We start from the raw sequence: 19,712 nt of genomic DNA, 5'->3' as shown, positions 1-19,712 counted from the left end.
TGCTCATGTAGCAAATGAGCCACCAGTAAATGATTGTATTTGAAAGATGAATAGGAATAGATTCACATTACAATTAGTTCCAGTGATGTCCATGTCTATTTTTTAATAGGAAACAAAAAGGACTCACATTCTACACTTCCATTTTTAATCTCTCATTGAGCATCAATTAAATGTAGTCAGTGATGTACAGTCTTGATCATGTGATCCACATCGGCTACTGGTTTGGACCAAAACTGCACATATTTCTACAAAATAGGTTGTCAAATTCAGCTTCAGGCTAAAGTCCTTCCTGAATTGGTGGCAATTTAATTAACTGAGTAGTATTTAAAGTAAACTTCTAAATTCAATGAAACTACAAAAAGACTAAGTGCATGCAAGTGTCTTTTGTACATCATCAGACTTTGGGTTTCCAAAGTGGCATTAGCATAAGCCAAACAAAGTCAGTCTCACCTAGTAATGTCTCCCCAGTACCACTCTGCCTCCTGCAGCGTCCCTCCACCCCCATTCGCCACACATGCTGGCGGTTTGGGTTTTGCGGGTTTGGGAGGAAGAGCTGGAAAGTAGAAACAGCCACAAAGTGAACAAATCGTTTATGCTGATTGTTCAATAGTGTACAAACTTCCCTATGTAAGGCAAGAAACTTTACTTTGGTAAGCTAGGGGAAAAATAGGGGATTTATGGTCTTACCTTATTAAATCCTTTTCTTTGGCTCCATAGGGGGCACAAGGATCACTCTGGGTATAGCCTGGAGAGTAGAGTCTGTGCACCAAATAGTTACTTATTATTTCCCAGCAGCTCCAGATTCCCTATCCACTATACCCCGCCCCCAGTCACCAGCCAGCCAGATATGTTAGCAAGCCAACAGCAGGAGCGAGGAGAAGCAAAACGGCACACACTCAGAAAACATGTAGAAGCCCTGTGCCCCCTATGGAGTCGAAGAAAATGATTTAACAAGGTAAGACCTTAAATCCCTGTTTCTTCTTCCTCCACTGGGGGCACAAGGATCACCCTGGGATCGGGAGGGGCCGCACTGAAAACCCCTTTGCCCAAAGGCTGCGTCCGAAGACGCGAAGGTGAAAAATGCATAAAAAACACAAAAAAAGTGTGGGCAGAGAACCACTTGGAAGCTGTACAATTCTGTACCGCCGAAACGCCACCTTGAGCCACTCAAGAAGGTCCCATTGACCCAGCATAATCAGCAGTCACCACAGCAGGAGCAGGAGTTTCGCCACAGAGTATGGCAGACAGTCAGACGGAGCCACCAGCTTAATCTGTTCAGAAACCAGCCTACCCCGCTTGTGAAAATCATACAGAACCACAGCAAAACAGATCTCCGGCCCTGTCCACGGAAAAATACTGGAGAGCCCACATCCCTACATGCATCCTCCAGCGTAGAGTCTGGAATGCAGAAAGTCGGAACCACAAGCCCTGGAAGGAGAGGAACAGAGAGAACACCGTGGGTAGGAACTAGGGATGTGCAGGCTCGGATAGGTTCGAGTTTGCACGTGGAGTTCGGATTTTTCCCTCCAAAAAAACGGAACTCAGAACGAGGCAAAACGTCATCTTACATGGACGAACATCATCATTCCTGGACAAAAGACCAGGAATGATGATGTTCGTCCATGTAAGATGACGTTTTGCCTCGTTCTGAGTTCCGTTTTTTTGGAGGGAAAAATCCGAACTCCACGTGCAAACTCGAACCTATCCGAGCCTGCACATCCCTAGTAGGAACCCAAGTGTGACCGCAGAACGGCCTGATCCATGTATAAAATTAGAAAGGGGAAGCGACAAGACACTCAAACCTACTGAGCCAGAGCGATGGCAAGTAGGAAAATAGCTGTCCAGGTAAACCAACGAATGTGCAATGTGCACCGCAATCAAGGACTCATAAGGGAGCTTACTGAAGAGTCCGAAGAACCAAGGAGAGGTTCGATGGAGCAACCTAGTAAGAACAAATGGACGCCTTGAAAAATCATCCGTACATCTGGTAGGAGCGGAAGCACAGATATGTCCTTATCAGGGACTCTACCTTTTAAAGGAACTGATACACTAGCTTCCTATGCCGAGGTCAAAGCAGAGACACAATCGGACAGGACCTAGCGCTGTTTGGCCTGCGCTGAGCTATGCTCTTTCTGGCTAGCATCTGCCACTCCTGTACTTAGTAAGTGAAGGAGTGCACCAACTTGGCTCTATGGTAGGTGTAAACCTCTCTGTAGGAAGGAATCGTGCATTTTGTTGCAGCTGGTGCATTAGACCGCCAGACCACAGAAGGCTCTATCTGGGCAGGAGCTTCGAGCTGGTTAGTTCACATCAACATCACCTGTAACTGGAAGCCACTGCCGGCTTCCTTGACTGATAGCCATGTTCGAAGAAACTATTCCGTAGCGTAGCTTTGAAACACCAGCAACTGAGGCCTGTGATAGGGTTTCCTCTGCCATCGTGGTTCGGACCTTGAAGCGAAAGTACGGTGCATCAGAACACAGAGGCCTGTGGAGAAACTACATTAGTACACAGAAACCTCTAGGAAAAAGTTCAACAGCTACTTAAAACAGGAGCACCCACCTCCCTGGGTGCTACAACCTTGGAAGCCATTTAAAAAGCAGTCCAAGTGTATCCCCCACATATGTTATAAAACAGTGGTGTTTAGATTATGGGGTTGTGCAGTGAATGTTAAAGTGCCACATATTGAGAAATAAGTGCTAAGGGCTATAGAGAGAAAACTCAGGTCATACTGATGCTACGCAAATTCTCTATGACTGAATCATTAACGGCCCCATCAGTGTTACCTATAGAATAGTGACATCCTTGCTTTACTGATGGGTCAATTTGAGAACAGTAATTAGTCAGATAGAACTAGATTTATATACCAGTGACATGCGGGGAGTTCAATGGCTGGGAAGGCACACATGGAGATGGGTCTGCTGGGAGCCTCTGCTAACCTCCTACTCACTGTAACTCTCCCCTCACTACACTAAACTTCAGTGTCCATTGATTCTCCTACCTGCATCACTGTTTCCTCTTGCTTCTGCTGACTGAGCTCTGATCTCTAAACACGTCAGAGCAATTCCTGGTCACATGACACATCCAAGGTGTTCATCAGTGAGGTATGCCTCTATTATCTCTCTTTCTGTGCAGCTTACTGCCTGTGGTGTGGCCCCGCCCCCAGCTCTGCAAGCAGTGTCTCACTAAACAGAAGCGAGGCACACAGAGCTGTTGCTGCCTCATTTCTCATCTCCCTGCAGTCCCAGTGAGCTCCACAAAGCTGGTGAGTGTTAACTTTAAAAATTATTACAATAAACTCAGAGATACCTTCTTTGTATTATGCCAATAATTTTTATATCAAATCTCAGGAGTATGACAGGGGAGGACTCCCTTGCTTGCACGTCCCTGCTATATATAATAGTGCTCAACAAACCAGTCCCAAATAGAGCAGGAAGGAGCTAAAATATATAAACCAGACCAGGTATACATCGAGACAGGAGCCCAACTACTCTCCGGAGATGTGCTGAGGCATGTCTTTTTTTAAAATGGCAGCCAGCATTTCTCTATAGGAGTGGAGAGAGAAAATAACCTATGGCTTGCTGTCTGCTATGAGCGAACGCGCCCAGGTGCAGGGGAGGGGCTAACAGGCTCTGGGAGCGGTGATGTGCTTGTCCCTACCGGAGTCCCGCGGTGGAAGTCACCGACCCAGTCGCCGGTGCTGACGCCACCGGCGCTGGGGTTGTCAAAGCGTCAGTGACCGGCTTCCTATAGGACGACCCTTACTGCCTGCTCTGCAAAAATAAATAAAAGTAACGGGGACAACTTAAAAGCAGCCCCACACAAAATGGTGCCTGCTCCTGCCGACACCAAATTTTAACTGGCTGGCCAGTGGCAGGGTATAGTGGAGAGGGAGCCTGTGGCTGCTGGGAAAAACTAAGTAACTATTTGGTGCCCAGACGTTTCTCTCCAGGCTATATCCAAAGTGATCCCTGTGCCCCCTAGTGGAGAAAGAAGAAACAATCATGCTCAAGCTACTAAGTTGCATCACATTTTCAGTTTCAGAATAAATGCCAGTAGTGTGACTGAACATTGTCTACATTTTCAACAACAAATTCATGCAGTATTCCCTTTAAAACATCTGTGTAACAGTATAAATCAAAGGGTCAGAATCTCCTTAACATCAGAAGGGACATATTTACTATTTTTTTGTCAGGCAAATTATTCATTGTTAAGCACTGAAGACCTCATGTACTATTATGAGAAGATCAGCGCCTTGGCAAAACAATGTACAGCTGCAAGGCTGGGGTGCGCAGGGATAGGTGCCTTAACAATTCTAAATTGAAATGTAAAAATACAGCTACCCTGTGTGTTCATTGCAAGACCTGGTATTTTCTCTGCATGCAAAACAAAAAAGAAATTACATCACAAAAAAATGATAATCACCAGAGTGTGTGCAGGTGTATATTCACACCCTTCAGCAGGATTTCCTTCTGAATCTAATTAAGGCTGAAATATCTGACCACCACAACCACAATTGTCCAAACAATAAAGGCCTACCTGGAGGAGGCTGTTCTGCAGGAACATCAATATTCTGCAATAGAAGCTCCAAGAGCATCGCAGGATATTCAGGCAAAGCTTCAGCACTGTTAAGACAACAAAATAAACAACTTAGACAATTTCTATATACTAAATATTATAATATAATATATATATATATATATATATATAACCTTGACAAAAGGACTGATGCCCTGAAACGTTGGTGTGTTGAATTAAAACAGAATAAGACCTTCAGTGCCGCCTCAAAAAATTTTGATATATATATCTATCTCTATCTCCAAAATAAGAGGGCACACTTTCTATAATTCTTGAAAAACACAATGTCTTTTTAATATTAATTAAAGATTAAAACATCTTCATCACCTCCCAGTATAACTTGAATTTAACTCCTGGCACAGGTTGGTAGTGCCATTAGACAGCATCAATGCTGAGCATACATCATACAAAAGATGGTCTTGAAACCATATATAGGCTAAATAGCCAATGTGTTGATAAATGATCCACCATACAAATTTCAGTGTAATCACTAATACCTATTGAGTCTGTCCAACTCGGTCCCCTTCATTTGGGCCATTAGAGACAAGCAGCACAGCACTTCCTTTGACAGCGTCTGGAGCCAACTAAAAATTTTTAATGGCACTACCAACATGTGCTAGGAGTTAAATTCAAGTTATGCTGGGAGGTGATGAAGTTTTAATCTTAAATAAATATTAAAAAGACATTGTGTATTTCAAGAATTATAGAAAGTGTGCCCTCTTATTTTGGATTCCTATTGAAGGCTGCAACTTTTGCTGCAGCATTGGGAGTGAGCACCTTGAAGTTGCAAAGAAGAAGGTTGTGTGCATTCATTTCTGTGTGTGTGTGTGTATATATATATATATATATATATATATATATACACACACACACACATACACACATTTGCAAGTAGTGGCCAAATTATTATGACCACCGTGTTAGCACCTGTTAAAGAGCAAACTGGAGGCATTTTACTCTATTTGCAGAAGATAAAATCGGCATATGTACAGACCTATGGCTTCAGATTAACCGTAATATGATGCACTGTTGCCCACTTGTGGGAATGAACAAGTCTGCTCAAGCATCCAGTAACTATTTAGAACCATAGGCCTTTGCGTGGAGACTCAGTTTTCTGTCTACTAGTCCACTCTGTGTACCTTATAAAAACTGTCATCATCAAATAATTCACCAGTGCAGCCGCTTTGCTGCTGTGAGTGCCAAAAATCATTTCATGTTCAAAGTCCGCCTGATCGCATCAAGTAACCATTATTTCATGAGTGATATACATTAGTCCCTGCATACCATCAACATTCCTTTTGTATTCAGATTCAGTCATCCGTCAGCATTATCTGCGGAATAGCTACTTTGCATACAGTCGCCTAGTGGTCATAATAATTTGGACACACTGTATATATATTTATTTCAAGAACTCAAAATTAAAAAGTATAAGAAAAGTTATGAGTTAGGGAAGAGTATTTTTCATTTAGAAAATGACTGAAAAGCAGGTGCGGATTAGCAATGGGGCGGGTGGAGCTACAGCTCCTGGCCACCACATGAAAATAGGCCCATAGGACCGACTGCAATGCAGGTAGTGGTGACAGGAAAAAAACAAAAACAAAAAAACTTTCCTGTCACCACCTCATCATTCCAAAGCCCTGTCCTTCCTATCTAACCTAACCTAACGGCCACCAGAATCATTGCTCATTATACCCAGTCTCATGCCGCCAAAAGCCCTGCCTACTGAGTCAACCCTACTCAAAACTACGCCCCATACTAATGGTGCATACACACTAGATGATATGCTCCCTGAGCGATATCGTCTAGTGTGTCCCCGGCAGGCTGTGCTCAATGTCGTTCATGACATTGAGCACAGCCGCTGAACGATATCATTAGCGATATCGTTCAGCGCCGGGCTCTCTCACCCATTCCCTGACATGCAGCAACCTGACGAGGTCGTCAGGTTGGCCTGCATGTCAGCCCGATGAACGAGGATGACGAACGACCCGCGGGAACGCGCGTCGTCGTCATCGTTCATCTTTTTTGTGTTAAAAATGGACGATAAAGTGGACGACTGAACGATAACGATATCGTTATCGTTCAGTCGTCCACTTTAATCGCCCAGTGTGTACGCACCATTAGACTCTGCCTTCGTCCAGTCCTGATTAGCGCTATGCCCCTCCCCCAATTTGTGCTAAGCTCTGCCCCCAAAGCTCTCTTTCCCGGATGCCTGAAGCTGAGCCCCCGGGTCTTCTAAAGTTTCACCAACTCACCCATCCATCAGTACTGCTGCCGGGCACTAACCAGAGGTGGGTGTAATGCTGGCATCTGTATATGTGTGTGTGAGTGTTGCCACAACACAAGCATGACCCCTGCTGACAGCTCCCTCCTTAAACTCCCCCATAGAATCTGCTGCAAAAAGAGCTGTGTGAAATAAAACATGCAATGCCAGAATAAAAAAAAAAACCAATATGAATCATTGAGACAGGTAACCCCAAACCAACACTTTTCCATCACAATTATTTACAGTGGAGGAAAGTAAAAAAAATAAATAAAAAAAAAAAAGTCTCATTTTGTTTTGTTTGTGCACCAACATGTATTTTATTTTACTGATTTTAAATATTAAAGATAATAGAATATTGTTCCTAATTGGAGTCTTTAGTGTGTGTTTTAGCGCCAACATAAGAATTCAGATATAATTCTATTAAACAGATTTCAAAGTGCACCATAATTTTTTTTGCCATTAACTGTTGATATGCCTCTGTAGGTACCACCTCTCCCTGAAGCAGCTGTGTGTGTGTGTGTGTGTGTGTGTGTGTGTGTGTGTGTGTGTGTGTGTGTGTGTGTGTGTGTGTCTATATATATTTATTAATAATATGATGTAAGGCTTAAGCCTATTTATTTTATCTCTGGTATGAGGCCTTATTATACATCATATTATTAAGTTTGAGCACACAAGAGTGGAATCAGAAAATACTGCACCATTGGGGTGCATCTTGTTGGTTTTGATATATATCTGTGTATTTTATAGTCTTTTGACGCAGCTGCATCCTTATGCTAATGCTGCGGCCAATTTCATTAATACAGAGACGTCCGCTTGCAGGGTTGCAGTACGATCTCTGTGCGTCTTTAGACCATCTGTGCACCAATGGTTTAAGTGATTTAAGTAATCACTATGTGCCATTTTAACAAGGAGTGTTCTCCTTTGTAGACTGTTGCATTACACTATTGATATAAGCGAAAATGGAAGAGAGATTTAGGTTTTTAAAGGTAGGGACTAGTCACACCACACAACACGATCCACAACTGCTGTGCAGATGGGATGTAGTCAGGATCCCGGCGGGCGCTATCCCACCCGCCAATATCCAGTCACTGACATCCCGAAATGGGACTAAAGATAGGTGTCGAAATCCCGACACCTATCTTTAGCCCCACTACAGAATCCTGGCACTCGGCTTACCGAATGTAGGTAAGCCGGGCATCGGTAGCGCATAGCTGTTTTAGGTTTAGGGCTCCCGGGGAAAATTAGGTTTAGTCACCACCTCGGGAGGTTTAAGATTAGAGCGCGGGTATGGGGGATGAGGTTTAGGTACTAACGGAGGGAGGTTAGGCACTTGGGGGGGGGGGTTAGGGATAGGCATTCCGAAGGGAGGGTTAGGGGAGGGGGGGGGGGGGAAGGGATAGGGATAGTTTACTTACCTGGCGATGTCGGGATCTCCTCCATCGGGCTGACGCTGTCGGGATTTCAATCCCATTCCATGCAGACAACACCCCCACATCACTAGTCAACCCCCCAAGCACTGGACACACTTCTTGTGGTGCACACAATGGGCCCTTTATAAATTTCAGCTCCAGGCCCATGTGGACCTTAATCTGGCACTGCTGAAAAGGTAGAAATATATACAGTCTGGCTATCGCCTGAACCAAGTGCAAAACAACGGATACACTTTACAATTTGGGAAATGTCGGTTGCCAAACTCGACAAGACATAATTATTCAGCACATGAAACAGGAGCACAGATGTCACTAAGATCACATTTAGTTTGTTGCAATTCAATGTTTGTATTGTAAATATACACATTTTTGTGCAGTGCGTGCACACCACATTTTGATATGTCTATCTTAAATTTGCAGGGTCTTACACGTATATAAAATAGTAACAAATAAATAAAAACATAATAAATATTAAAAACGTATACAAATCAATAGCGGAGTGAATAAAACTCCAGTAGCTTCAGTTTGCATTTGTCACTATTTGCTACAGTATCCGAGATATATGATATTTTATTGGTAGACTGCATGTCATATTTATCAGAAAGACAATCACCCCAGGGTTTATAGTGTCTGTTATCATTATTGCTGACTTTATAAATATATGAAAATGAAAGCCAGAATGAATATTAAACAGTAGCCTAGCACTCACCAATATGGGAATACATTTAGCCAGTGGTTCCCAAACTGTGCGCCGTGGCACCCTGGGGTGCCTCAGGTTGGTGATCCAGCACCAAATCAAATTCTTTATGGTCAATGTAATGCTGTATGTGGACAAACAGAAGTGCAAACAGGTCCACCCCCACACAACTGACCCTAAGGATGACAGGTAAGCACAATTTACTTCACTAAAATGTTTTCTGAATTTCTCAATAACAAACTTCTGGCTTAGGGGTGCCATGAAAATAATGCTGATACTCTAGGGCGCTGCATTTCAAAAAAGTTTGGGAACCTCTGCATTTAGCTATACACATGTGGCTTGTGGTCTCTCCGTCATGGTGCAGAAAAGGTCTAAAAAGCATTTAATGTCTAGCACTGGTGCTGCATAAGGAGTGAGATTTATTTTGTACAACTATACAGGACAATCACTGTCCCAGTACCGACCCATGTTTAAATGTGCTACAAACATGGGAGTTATCTCTGACTTAAGAATCAACAAAAGAGAGTTAGAAAAAAAGAGGAAAAACAAATCTCCCTGAAAAAAAAACATACTAGTAGTAGTCACCACTAGTGGTCCACCCCGATGCAGTGCCCCCCATAGTGGTGCCCCCTATGCAGTGTCCCTTATACAGATCCCCCTGTAGTGGTCCCCCTTATGCAGGCCCCCATTAGTTCCCCTTATACAGTTCCCCCAGTAATTAACCGTAGTAAATTACTATGCGCAAATTTATCCCCTGTGGCTATTCAATTAGACACCTGCAGCACTTACCTTAGAGGGCTCCGAAACCCCCCCCCCTCCCAAACAATTAGCCTGTTTTCGGGTAGCCTCCCGCAAAACACACAGATCGGTGAACTTATCACGGATTCTATGGCCATTATATAATTAGCTGCAATCTGTTTTCTCATGGAAAAAAACAGGCTGTTATCGTGATTTTTGCCCGATGGGTCATTACTGGGCTATCCAATTAGAGTCTGTTTTTTTTTTTGTAAGAAAACACAAAGGGTCCGTGGATACTAAGGCATGTGTATTTGCCCCTGAACAGATGATTTTTCAGGAGGAAAAAGACAAGCTCTAATTGAATTGCCAGGAGCTTAAAAATGGGGAAAAGTCTTATTCCTAGAGTTATAATATAAAATTGATCGCAAAATAGTCTGTTTTTTTGTATAGACCTGACACTTACTTTGTCTATGATTTTTTATCACTGAGTGTTCAATGGTCCTGGTCTCTGATGTTTATTGTGATCTACTCAGTAAAATTTACTTTAAAAAAAAAAAGGAAGAAATACAGTGGATACACGTTTGCAGAAAGAAAACAAGTAAAATGGGGAAAAGTCATGTTTTTCGCCCCTGAAAAATTATCAGGGCTAATTGAATTCCCCCCTAATTTGGCAAACTTAACAGGAGACAAGAATTTAATGTTCACATAAAAAAAACAAAACACCAATTTCTCCATCTTCCTATTGGAGGACACAGGGGACATCCCAAAGCTGCCCTATCAAGAAGTTATGCTAACAGAGCTGCAGTACTTAACACTTTACATACAAAACTTAGTGGCAGACACATTTTACCTTAAGATTCGTAGAAATACGGGCCAAAGCCCATGACGCTACCGTACAGAGTTGTTTAGTCGCACTGTGCCACACTGCCTAAGAGGCGATAAGCGAACTGGTAGAATCGGCCTATATACAGTCAGGTCCATAAATATTGGGACATTGACAGAATTTTCATATGTTGGCCTCTACTCACCACCACAATGGCTTTGAAATGAAACAAACAAGATGTGCTTTAACTGCAGACTTTCAGATTTAATTTGAGGGTAATTACATCCAAATCAGGTGAACGGTGTAGGAATTACAACGGTTTCTATATGTGCCTCCCACTTTTTAAGGGACCAAAAATAATGGGACTATCAACTCAAAAGCTATTTCATGGACAGGTGTGGGCTATTCCCTCGTTATTTCATTATCAATTAAGCAGGTAAAAGGTCTGGAGTTGATTCTAGATGTGACACTTGCATTTGGAATCAGTTGCTGTCGACTCTCAATATGAGATCCAAAGAGCTGTCACTATCAGTGAAGCAAGCCATCATTAGGCTGAAAAATCAAAACAAACCCATCAGAGAGATAGCAAAAACATTAGGTGTGGCCAAATCAACTGTTTGGAACATTCTTAAAAAGAAAGAACGCGCCGGAGAGCTCAGCAACACCAAAAGACCCGGAAGACCACGGAAAACAACTGTCCCTGGTGAAGAAAAACTCCTTCACAACAGTTGGCCATATCAAGAACACTCTCCAGGAGGTAGGTGTATATGTCAAAGTCAACAATCAAGAGAAGACTTCACAAGAGTGAATATAGAGGGTTCACCACAAGATGTAAACCATTGGTGAGCCACAAAAACAGGAAGACCAGATTAGAGTTTGCCAAACAACATCTAAAAAAGCCTTTACAGTTCTGGAACAACATCCTATGGACAGATGAGACAAAGATCAATTTGTACCAGAGTGATGGGAAGAGAAGAGTATGGAGAAGGAAAGGAACTGCTCATGATCCAAAACATATCACCTCATCAGTGAAGCATGGTGGTGGTAGTGTCATGGTGTGGGCATGTATGGCGGCCAATGGAACTGGTTCCCTTGTATTTATTGATGATCTGACTGCTGACAAAAGCAGCAGAATGAATTCTGAAGTGTTTTGGGCAATATTATATGCTCATATTCAGTCAAATGCTTCAGAACTCATTGGACGGCACTTCACAGTGCAGATGGACAATGACCCGAAGCATACTGTAAAAGCAACCAAAGAGTTTTTTAAGGCTAAAAAGTGGAATGTTATGCAATGGCCAAGTCAATCCCCTGACCTGAATCCGATTGAGCACGCATTTCACTTGATGAAGACAAAACTGAAGGGAAAATGCCCCAAGAACAAGCAGGAACTGAAGACATTTGCAGTAGAGGCCTGGCAGAGCATCACCAGGGATGAAACCCAGCGTCTGGTGATGTCTATGCGTTCCAGACTTCAGGCTGTAATTGCCTGCAAAGGATTTGCAACAAAGTATTAAAAAGTGAAAGTTAGATTTAGGATTGTTTAGTTTGTCCCATTACTTTTGGCCCCTTAAAAAGTGGGAGGCACATATAGAAACAGTTGTAATTCCTACACCGTTCACCTGATTTGGATGTAATTACCCTCAAATTAAATTTGAAAGTCTGAAGTTAAAGCACATCTTGTTTGTTTAATTTCAAAGCCATTGTGGTGGTGAATAGAGGCCAAAATATGAAAATTCTGTCAATGTCCCAATATTTATGGACCTGACTGTATAATAAGGAACAGACGTTCCCAGCATCTAGTAAATAGTCTGTTTGGAGTCAGACCTGCTTCACTTGCAATCAAACAGAATCAGAAGATCATCCAATTTTTTTTTTTACATTGCGTGGTAGATATATTAAAGCTTCTAACAATGAAAAGTGGAAGTGTTACCCATAGCAACAAATCAGATCCTACCTATAATTTCTCGACTGCCTCCAAGAAAATTAGATTCTGACTGGTTGCTATGGGCAACACCACTTTTCAATTTTAGAAGCTTTACCAAATCTACCCCCAAAGAATACTCAATCTATTGACAGATCCTCATGTAGTGCTGGAATAACAGTATCTTAATAAAGATGAAATTTGGAAACCACCTCGGCTTGGAAAGAACAGCCTTATCTTCAAGAAAGAAACAAGAATGGGGACTTATAGGATAGCGCTCCCAACTTTGACTCTTTCCAGGCCACGGACAAAGAAAAAGGTGTTTTCCAAGTGAGAAATTTTAAATTAATTGTTTTAAGTGTTTTTGAAGGAGATTGCGATTATGCCTAAGTTACCAAATTAAAGTCCCAAGGAACCAGTGCTGGACTGCAAAGGTGTTTGCAAGTGGAGTGCTACCATGTTCTAGAACACAGAAAGAACAGAAATCCAAACCTTTAGATTACTCAATGTTAATCCTTGAACTGCAAACACAAACACAACAGAGCTAACTTGAAAAATTAAGTTTGAAACATTTTGTTTCTCATGCCAACTAACATATCAAATCCTGTGATCATGTCTTGCAGAAACAGGCTTTGGTCTATAAATATGGGTGTCCACCACATTGTCATAGAACCCCTTTCAACATTCACACCGTTAAAGCAAGCAGCACTTAGCCCTGATGGCAAGAAGGCCCCTGAGTTATCAGGTCTCCTCTTTGAGAAGATACCAAGACAAATCCACAGATACCTTAAAATGTCCACATGCCACAACTGTCTTGGCCAATTTGGCGCTGCTAAAACTACCTAGACCACCTTTTTTTTTACATTTTTGGGAATGTGCACAAGCATCTCTACTGGAGGGAAAAAAGTAAAAACAGTATGAAATGTATACAAGAAATGTCTGCTGATTATTATTCGCCTGAGAGCAGAAGTGCTCAACATGATGGTTCAATTGGGAAGCCAGCAAGTCAATATCCAGTTGAAAGGACCACTCTCCAGGATAGAGGACGTGCTGTGGTAATCATCATCCCAATTGTCCCCAGGCTCTGTATCCTCCTCGTCTGGCTCTGCACCCCATCTCCCTTGCCTCTGTACGCCATCTAGCTGGGCTCTGCATACCTTCTCGCCGGCCACCCTGTGTCTTCCCTGGCTGCAGCAGCATCACTGCCCCCATTATATTGGTGCTGTCAGCCACCTCCATCAGTCTGGGCGGTGTGCCACTGTCCTCCATCCTCCACTCCTTCAGCCAGCAGACTCTGCACTCAGGAGCCTAGAGGATGTGGATACTGTCAGGGCCAGGAGGGAACTAGTGCTCTACACCTAGGTGCTGAAGGACAAGCTGGGGCAGCAGCTCATGAATCTAGGAGGCAGACTAAGGGTGGAAAGATCAACTATCTGCAGGTATACATGCAGAGGATAGTTGTTCATACAGACTAAACAACCATCACTGCCAACTGGTCCGGGGATGCCACTCTGGGGTCATGTCGCGCCCCCCTTCCCAGAGGACTGTGCATCAAGTGAATAGGGGGTCGTCTGACCACCCATACACACAGCACAATGTGCAGATATATCTGCCATCGGCTGCGCTGTACAGCCGGCTCGATAGGTCTGTGAAATACGTTGTTCAGAGACATATCGCAGTTACACTGGCCGATGGGCAGCAGATATATTGGCCAATCAATTGATCAGCAAAAATATCGGTCAGTGTGTAGCCACCCAGCTTTAGCATTTCTTTTCTGCAAGATAATAATCAGACTCATGCTTGTACATAATCATACTGAGATGCTAAAAGGGGTAATTGAAAAGTTCATGGCATAAGCGGTAGAATGAAATGTGCTAAACTATTATTTTCACATAAAATGTAACTTCTTTTAGGATTACATAGAAAGCTTCAAGTTAATAACTGTTGTTTTTGTTTTACAGATATTTGAAATGGACAGGATGACATTTTAAAAAAATGGACGTAACTGCTCATCGCGCAATCATTCGCTACCTCGTCATAAAGGGTTTAACACCCACAGAGATTCAAGAGGATATGGTTATGACACTAGGGGAGGCTGCTCCACCTTACAGCATGGTTAAGTAATGGGCAGCAGAATTCAAATGAGGAAGGAAGAGCCTTGATGATGATGATCCCCATCCTGGGAGGCCCATTACCACACAATAAACCATTGACAAAATCCATGACATGATATTGGAAGATCGAAGAATAACAGTGTTACATTGCCAAACATCTGTGCATCTCCTAGGAACGTGTTTCATGGTGTTATTCACAACGAATTCCGAATGACAAAGGTCTCAGCTCGATGGGTCCCAAAACTTCTTAATGTTGATCACAAGCGGGAACGTCTCACCATATCAAAGACCAATCAGGCTCTGTTTGATGCAGATCCAGAGAGGTTTCTTCAGCAATTTATAACCATGGATGAGACTTCCAACCTGAGACTAAAGAACAATCAAAACAGAGCAAGCATTAGGGATCACCTGCTCCAAAGAAGGCAAAGTCAGTGCTGTCTGCTGGAAAGGTGATGGCCTCCAAGTACTGCTGGTGGACTACCTTGAAGAGGGTAAAGCTATCACAGAGTCATACTATGCTGATCTTTTGAAGCAGCTACAACAAAAGAATCGACATGGGAAGTTGACAAGAGGGGTGCTCTTTTACCAAGACAATGCTTCAGCTCACAAGGTACTGGTGGCCATGACTGCCATCCAGAATTGTGGATTCCAGCTGCTTAAACACCCCCGCCTTATTTGCCTGATTGGCACCCTCTGACTACTAGCTCTTCCCCAAACTGAAGAAAAAGCACTCTGTGCTCGCCATTTTTCAGGTACGATGACGTCATTTGTTTTTGAGGGTACAAGATGCTGACTTCTACAAGACATGGATATGTATGCTCCATGACCGCTGGTCTAAGTGTGTACATCTACAAAGGAATGTTAAAAAATAAAGCAGTTAAATTAATAAATCCTTGTACCTTAGGCCACAAATTTGTCAACCACCCCTCGTATGTGGTAAACTGGTATATAGAAATAAATGCAACAGCACTTCTTCAATGCCGGCATATAATCGAACTCCACATCACCCCAAACATGCAAGCTTCACTTGGGGATGGTAAGCAAGTCGGAATGTCTCTTACCAGTCGTTGGGGTTCGCCCCTTCACTCTGTCCCCCTGTTCCTACTGCACATGTTGATAACAGAAAATACTTTCAGGATGTATTATATAGATTTTAAGTTTTCGTTTTGAAACCGCATTCGCTACATTTCTGCAGACTTTACAGCCCTAATCACTTCAAGGTGTCCCACATTACTATCTAAATTATTCACCAAATGCCTGGTTAATTAGGGCCGTAAGGCCTCATATGCAGAATATTGGAGTTCTCTACTTTTAACAAAACCAATGGGCAAAATGAAGGTTAAACCGTGTAGCAATTCATGATCGGAAAAATATGGAGTTATGGTAGACTTACCTAGATAACTCCTTTTCTTCGTGGTCCACAGGGATACCATGGGAGATATTATAGTTGGAAGACCAGGCACCAAACAGTTAAAGCTTTGGCTCCCAGAATGCCCTGTGTCCTCCTCCTTATATACTCCGCCCCTAGCCATAGGACTTCTAGGACTTGTTTAGATAACAAGCCTAAAGGCAGGAGAAGGAAAGATGAGAAGGAAGAACAATTGTACACCAGAAACACTCTTACAGAAGATGAGGGAATCTCTGACGGAAAGAAATCACCTAATGAAGCCAGGTGCATCTGGGTGGGCGCCCTGTGGACCCTTATAGACATCGAAGAAAAGGCGTTATCTGGGTAAGTCTACCATAACTCTTTATTTCTTCTTCGGAGTCAATAAGAATCCATAGGGATACCATGGGGATGTCGTAAAGCAGTTCCCCTAAGGTGGGGGATGCTCCTAAGCAGAGAGGAGAACTCGTCGCCCAAAGAAAGCATCCTGGGAGGCAAAAGTATCAAAGGCATAAAAACCAAAGAAAAGTGTGGACAGAAGACCACGTGGCTGCCTTGCATAATTGTTCAGCAGAGGCACCACAACTAAATGCCCACGATGACCCTACAGACTAAGTAGAACACGCAGTCACCGTGCTTGGGACAGGAAGATCAGCCTGTGTATACACCTGGGAGATAGTCATGCTTATCCACCGCACTAGAGTATGTTTACTAGCTGGCCATCATCATTTGTGAAAACCATATAATACAAAAAGAGAATCTGATTTTCTAAAAGAATTCTACGCTACAAATACTGAGAGCACAAACTACATCCAGGGAGGCTTCACCTACAGAAGGTCTGGAGCCTGAAAAGCTGTAACAACAATTTCTTCATTCACATGAAAACGGGACACTACCTTAGGAAGGTAACTTTCCCTTGTACGAAGAACAGCGTTATCCTGGCGAAAAGGAGGAGCGACAAGAGAGCGCTGCCAAATCAGAGACTCTGCAAGCAGATGAGGTAGGAAGAAGAAAAATGGTCTTTGCTGTCAAACACTTCAAATCTACAGAGTCTAAAAGGTTCAAATAGGGACGCTTGTAATCCCTTAAGAACCAAAGACAATTGCAAAACTCCTAGGAAAAAAATTCTAACATCTGGTAATAAAGCAATCTTCTTCTGGAACCAGACGCTTAAAGTAGCCAGGCAGAGACCAATGTCTATTCCTGCTTGCAGAAAAGCCAGAATCCTGTAAACTCTGAATACCTTAGGATCATATTCCTTATGGGAACACCATTGACCAAAGGAATGCTAAACTCTGTAATAGATGCGGGCAGAAGCAGGCTTCCTTGCCCTAAGCATCATCTGAATACCGAACTGGAAATCCCTTTGTTTTTAGGATGGAAGTTTCAAGAGCCACGCCGTCAAAGCTAGACGGGGCAAGTCCGGATGTCAGCAGGGACCCTGCGTTAGCAGATCCTGCCACAAAGAAAGAGGATATGGACTGTCTACTGACAGATTCTGTATGTCGGTGAACCAATGAAGTCTGGGACAAGCTGGAGCCACCAGTATTGCTGTTACGCCTTCCTGCTTGAATTTCCTGAGAACTCTTGGAAGCAGGGAATGAGGAAAGAGATATGCCAACCTGAAGTCCCATCTTACTGCCAAGTGCATCCACGAAGGCTGCTGATGGGTCTCTGGACCTGGCCCCGTACCTGGGGACCTTGTGGTTGTTGCGTGATGCCATGAGATCTGTCTCTGGTAGACCCCAGTTGTTTACCAGGAGCTGAAACACTCCCGGATGGAGAGACCACTCTCCGGCGTGTATGCCCTGGCGACTTAGGAAGACTGCTTCCCAATTGAGTACTCCCGGAATATTGCCGAGATGGCCGGAAGATGAAGTTCTGCTTAAATAATATGAGATATGGTAAGACGAAGTCCATAGGGTTCCACAGGATACCTTGGGGTATAGGTGATGACGTCAGGCATCTGGCACCATAGAGTTAAAGCTTTCAGCCTCCCAGGATGCACTAGGGTCCCCCTCCTATACCCCGCCAAAGAGCCAAGGCATCTCAGTTACGTACCAAGCCATAGGCCGTAGGAGAAAGAAGAGAGAGAAAAAAGATCTGGACACACACAAGAATCACATTCTCACCAGAGGGAGACGGAAAAACCGGTGACCAGAGTAAAACCGATCTGCAGCACAGGTGTGACAGGGCGGGAGTCCTGTGGAACCCTATGGACTTCGTAGAAATAGAAATAACAAGGGTAAGTTCTTACCATATCTCATATTTTCTACTTCAGGGTCCATAGGGTATCCACAGGATACCTTGGGGATGTCCCAAAGCAGTATCCTTTAAGGGTGGGGACGCTCCTGTGATGAAAGGAGAATCCGCCGCCCGAAGGAAGCATCCTGAGAGGCAAAGGTGTGAAACGCATAATACCTCACAAAGGTATGGACAGAGGACCACGTGGCAGCCTTGCAGATCTGGACTGCAGAGGCACCACGTCGTGCTGCCAACGAGGGACCCACAGACCTAGTGGAATGAGCCCTCACAGAGGATGGAACCGGCAGGCCTTCATGAAGATAAGCTTCTGAAATGGCCATACGGATCCAAGCTGCCAAAGTTTGTTTGGAAGCAGGCCAACCCTTTTTACGGAAGCCATAGAGGACAAACAAGGCATCCGACTTCCTAAATGAAGAAGTGCGGTGAACATAAGTTCTTAAGGCCCGCACCACATCCAAAGTGGCCTCACCCACTGAAAGACCAGGTGAGTTAAAGGCCGGCACAACGATTTCTTTGTTAATGTGAAACAACTTTGGGCAAAAATTCAGGACGAGTGCGCAGCACTGCCCTGTTCCCATGAAAAATCAAGAAAGTCTTAGCTGTTAGCCATTTAAGGTCCACTGATCCCAGTGGTTCAAACAGCGGTCCCTGGAGAGCCCTCAGGACCACAGCCAAATCCCAAGGTGCGACAGATGGAACAAAGGGTGGCTGAAAGCGCAAAACGCCCTGCATAAAGGTGCGCACATCAGGGATTGTAGCAATCCTACGATGGAACCAGACAGACAGGGCAGAAACCTGCACCTTCAAAGAAGCAAGGCGAAGCCCATGGTCCAGTCCTGCTTGTAAGAAGGCTAGCACTCTAGACAGACGGAATTCCCTAGGTGCATAACCTCTCGGTCTACACCACTGGAAGAACGTATGCCACACGCGATGGTATATTCTCGCGGAAGACGGTTTCCGAGCATGGTTCGCACTACAGAGCTGGAGAAACCCCTGGACCTTAACATGGCCGTCTCAACAGCCACGCCGTCAAAGACAGCCGAGTCAGGTCCGGATGAAGACAGGGACCCTGAGACAGAAGGTCCGGTCGCAGCGGCAACCGCAGAGGACTGTCCACGGACAGACCCTGAAGGTCTGAGAACCAGTGCCGTCTGGGCCATGCGGGAGCTATCAACAGGAGCGTCCCTCCTTTCTGTTTGAATTTCCGGATTACTCTCGGAAAAAGGGAAACCGGAGGAAAAAGATAAGCGAACCGGAACGTCCACTGGACGGACAGAGCATCCACCAGAGACGCCTTTTCGTCTCTTGTGCGAGACCCGTACACCGGCAACTTGTTGTTGTGCCGGGAAGCCATGAGGTCGATCTCTGGAAGACCCCACCTGTCCACCAGCAGTTGAAAGACGTCCGGGTGCAGAGACCATTCCCCCGGATGAATGTCCTGGCGACTGAGAAAGTCCACCTCCCAATTCAGCACTCCCGGGATGAATACCGCT

General features: G+C 44.1%; 1 protein-coding gene across 3 annotated transcripts in view; it reads right to left on the bottom strand.

Annotated features, from left to right (window-relative positions):
- Positions 1-19,712, bottom strand: part of LOC148501151 (phosphatidylinositol 3-kinase regulatory subunit gamma-like) — a 124,504-nt gene that overhangs the window by 16,957 nt on the left and 87,835 nt on the right. For all 3 annotated transcript variants that reach the window (XR_015870077.1, XR_015870078.1, XM_088450863.1), the window contains exons 7-8: positions 4,540-4,625; positions 451-553 (exon numbers count right to left, since the gene is read on the bottom strand). Coding sequence is in view for 1 of the 3 variants with exons in the window: in XM_088450863.1 (XP_088306989.1) it covers positions 451-553; positions 4,540-4,625 (189 nt within the window). In the remaining 2 variants the exon portion in view is untranslated. The remainder of the gene's footprint in view (positions 1-450; positions 554-4,539; positions 4,626-19,712) is intronic.

This window comes from Taudactylus pleione, unplaced genomic scaffold (assembly GCF_031769625.1).
Source record: "Taudactylus pleione unplaced genomic scaffold, aTauple2 ptg000532l, whole genome shotgun sequence".
Classification (NCBI taxonomy): Eukaryota; Metazoa; Chordata; class Amphibia; order Anura; family Myobatrachidae; genus Taudactylus; species Taudactylus pleione.
The sequence above is the reverse complement of the archived record's forward strand: the minus strand, read 5'-3'. Positions and strand labels throughout refer to the sequence as shown.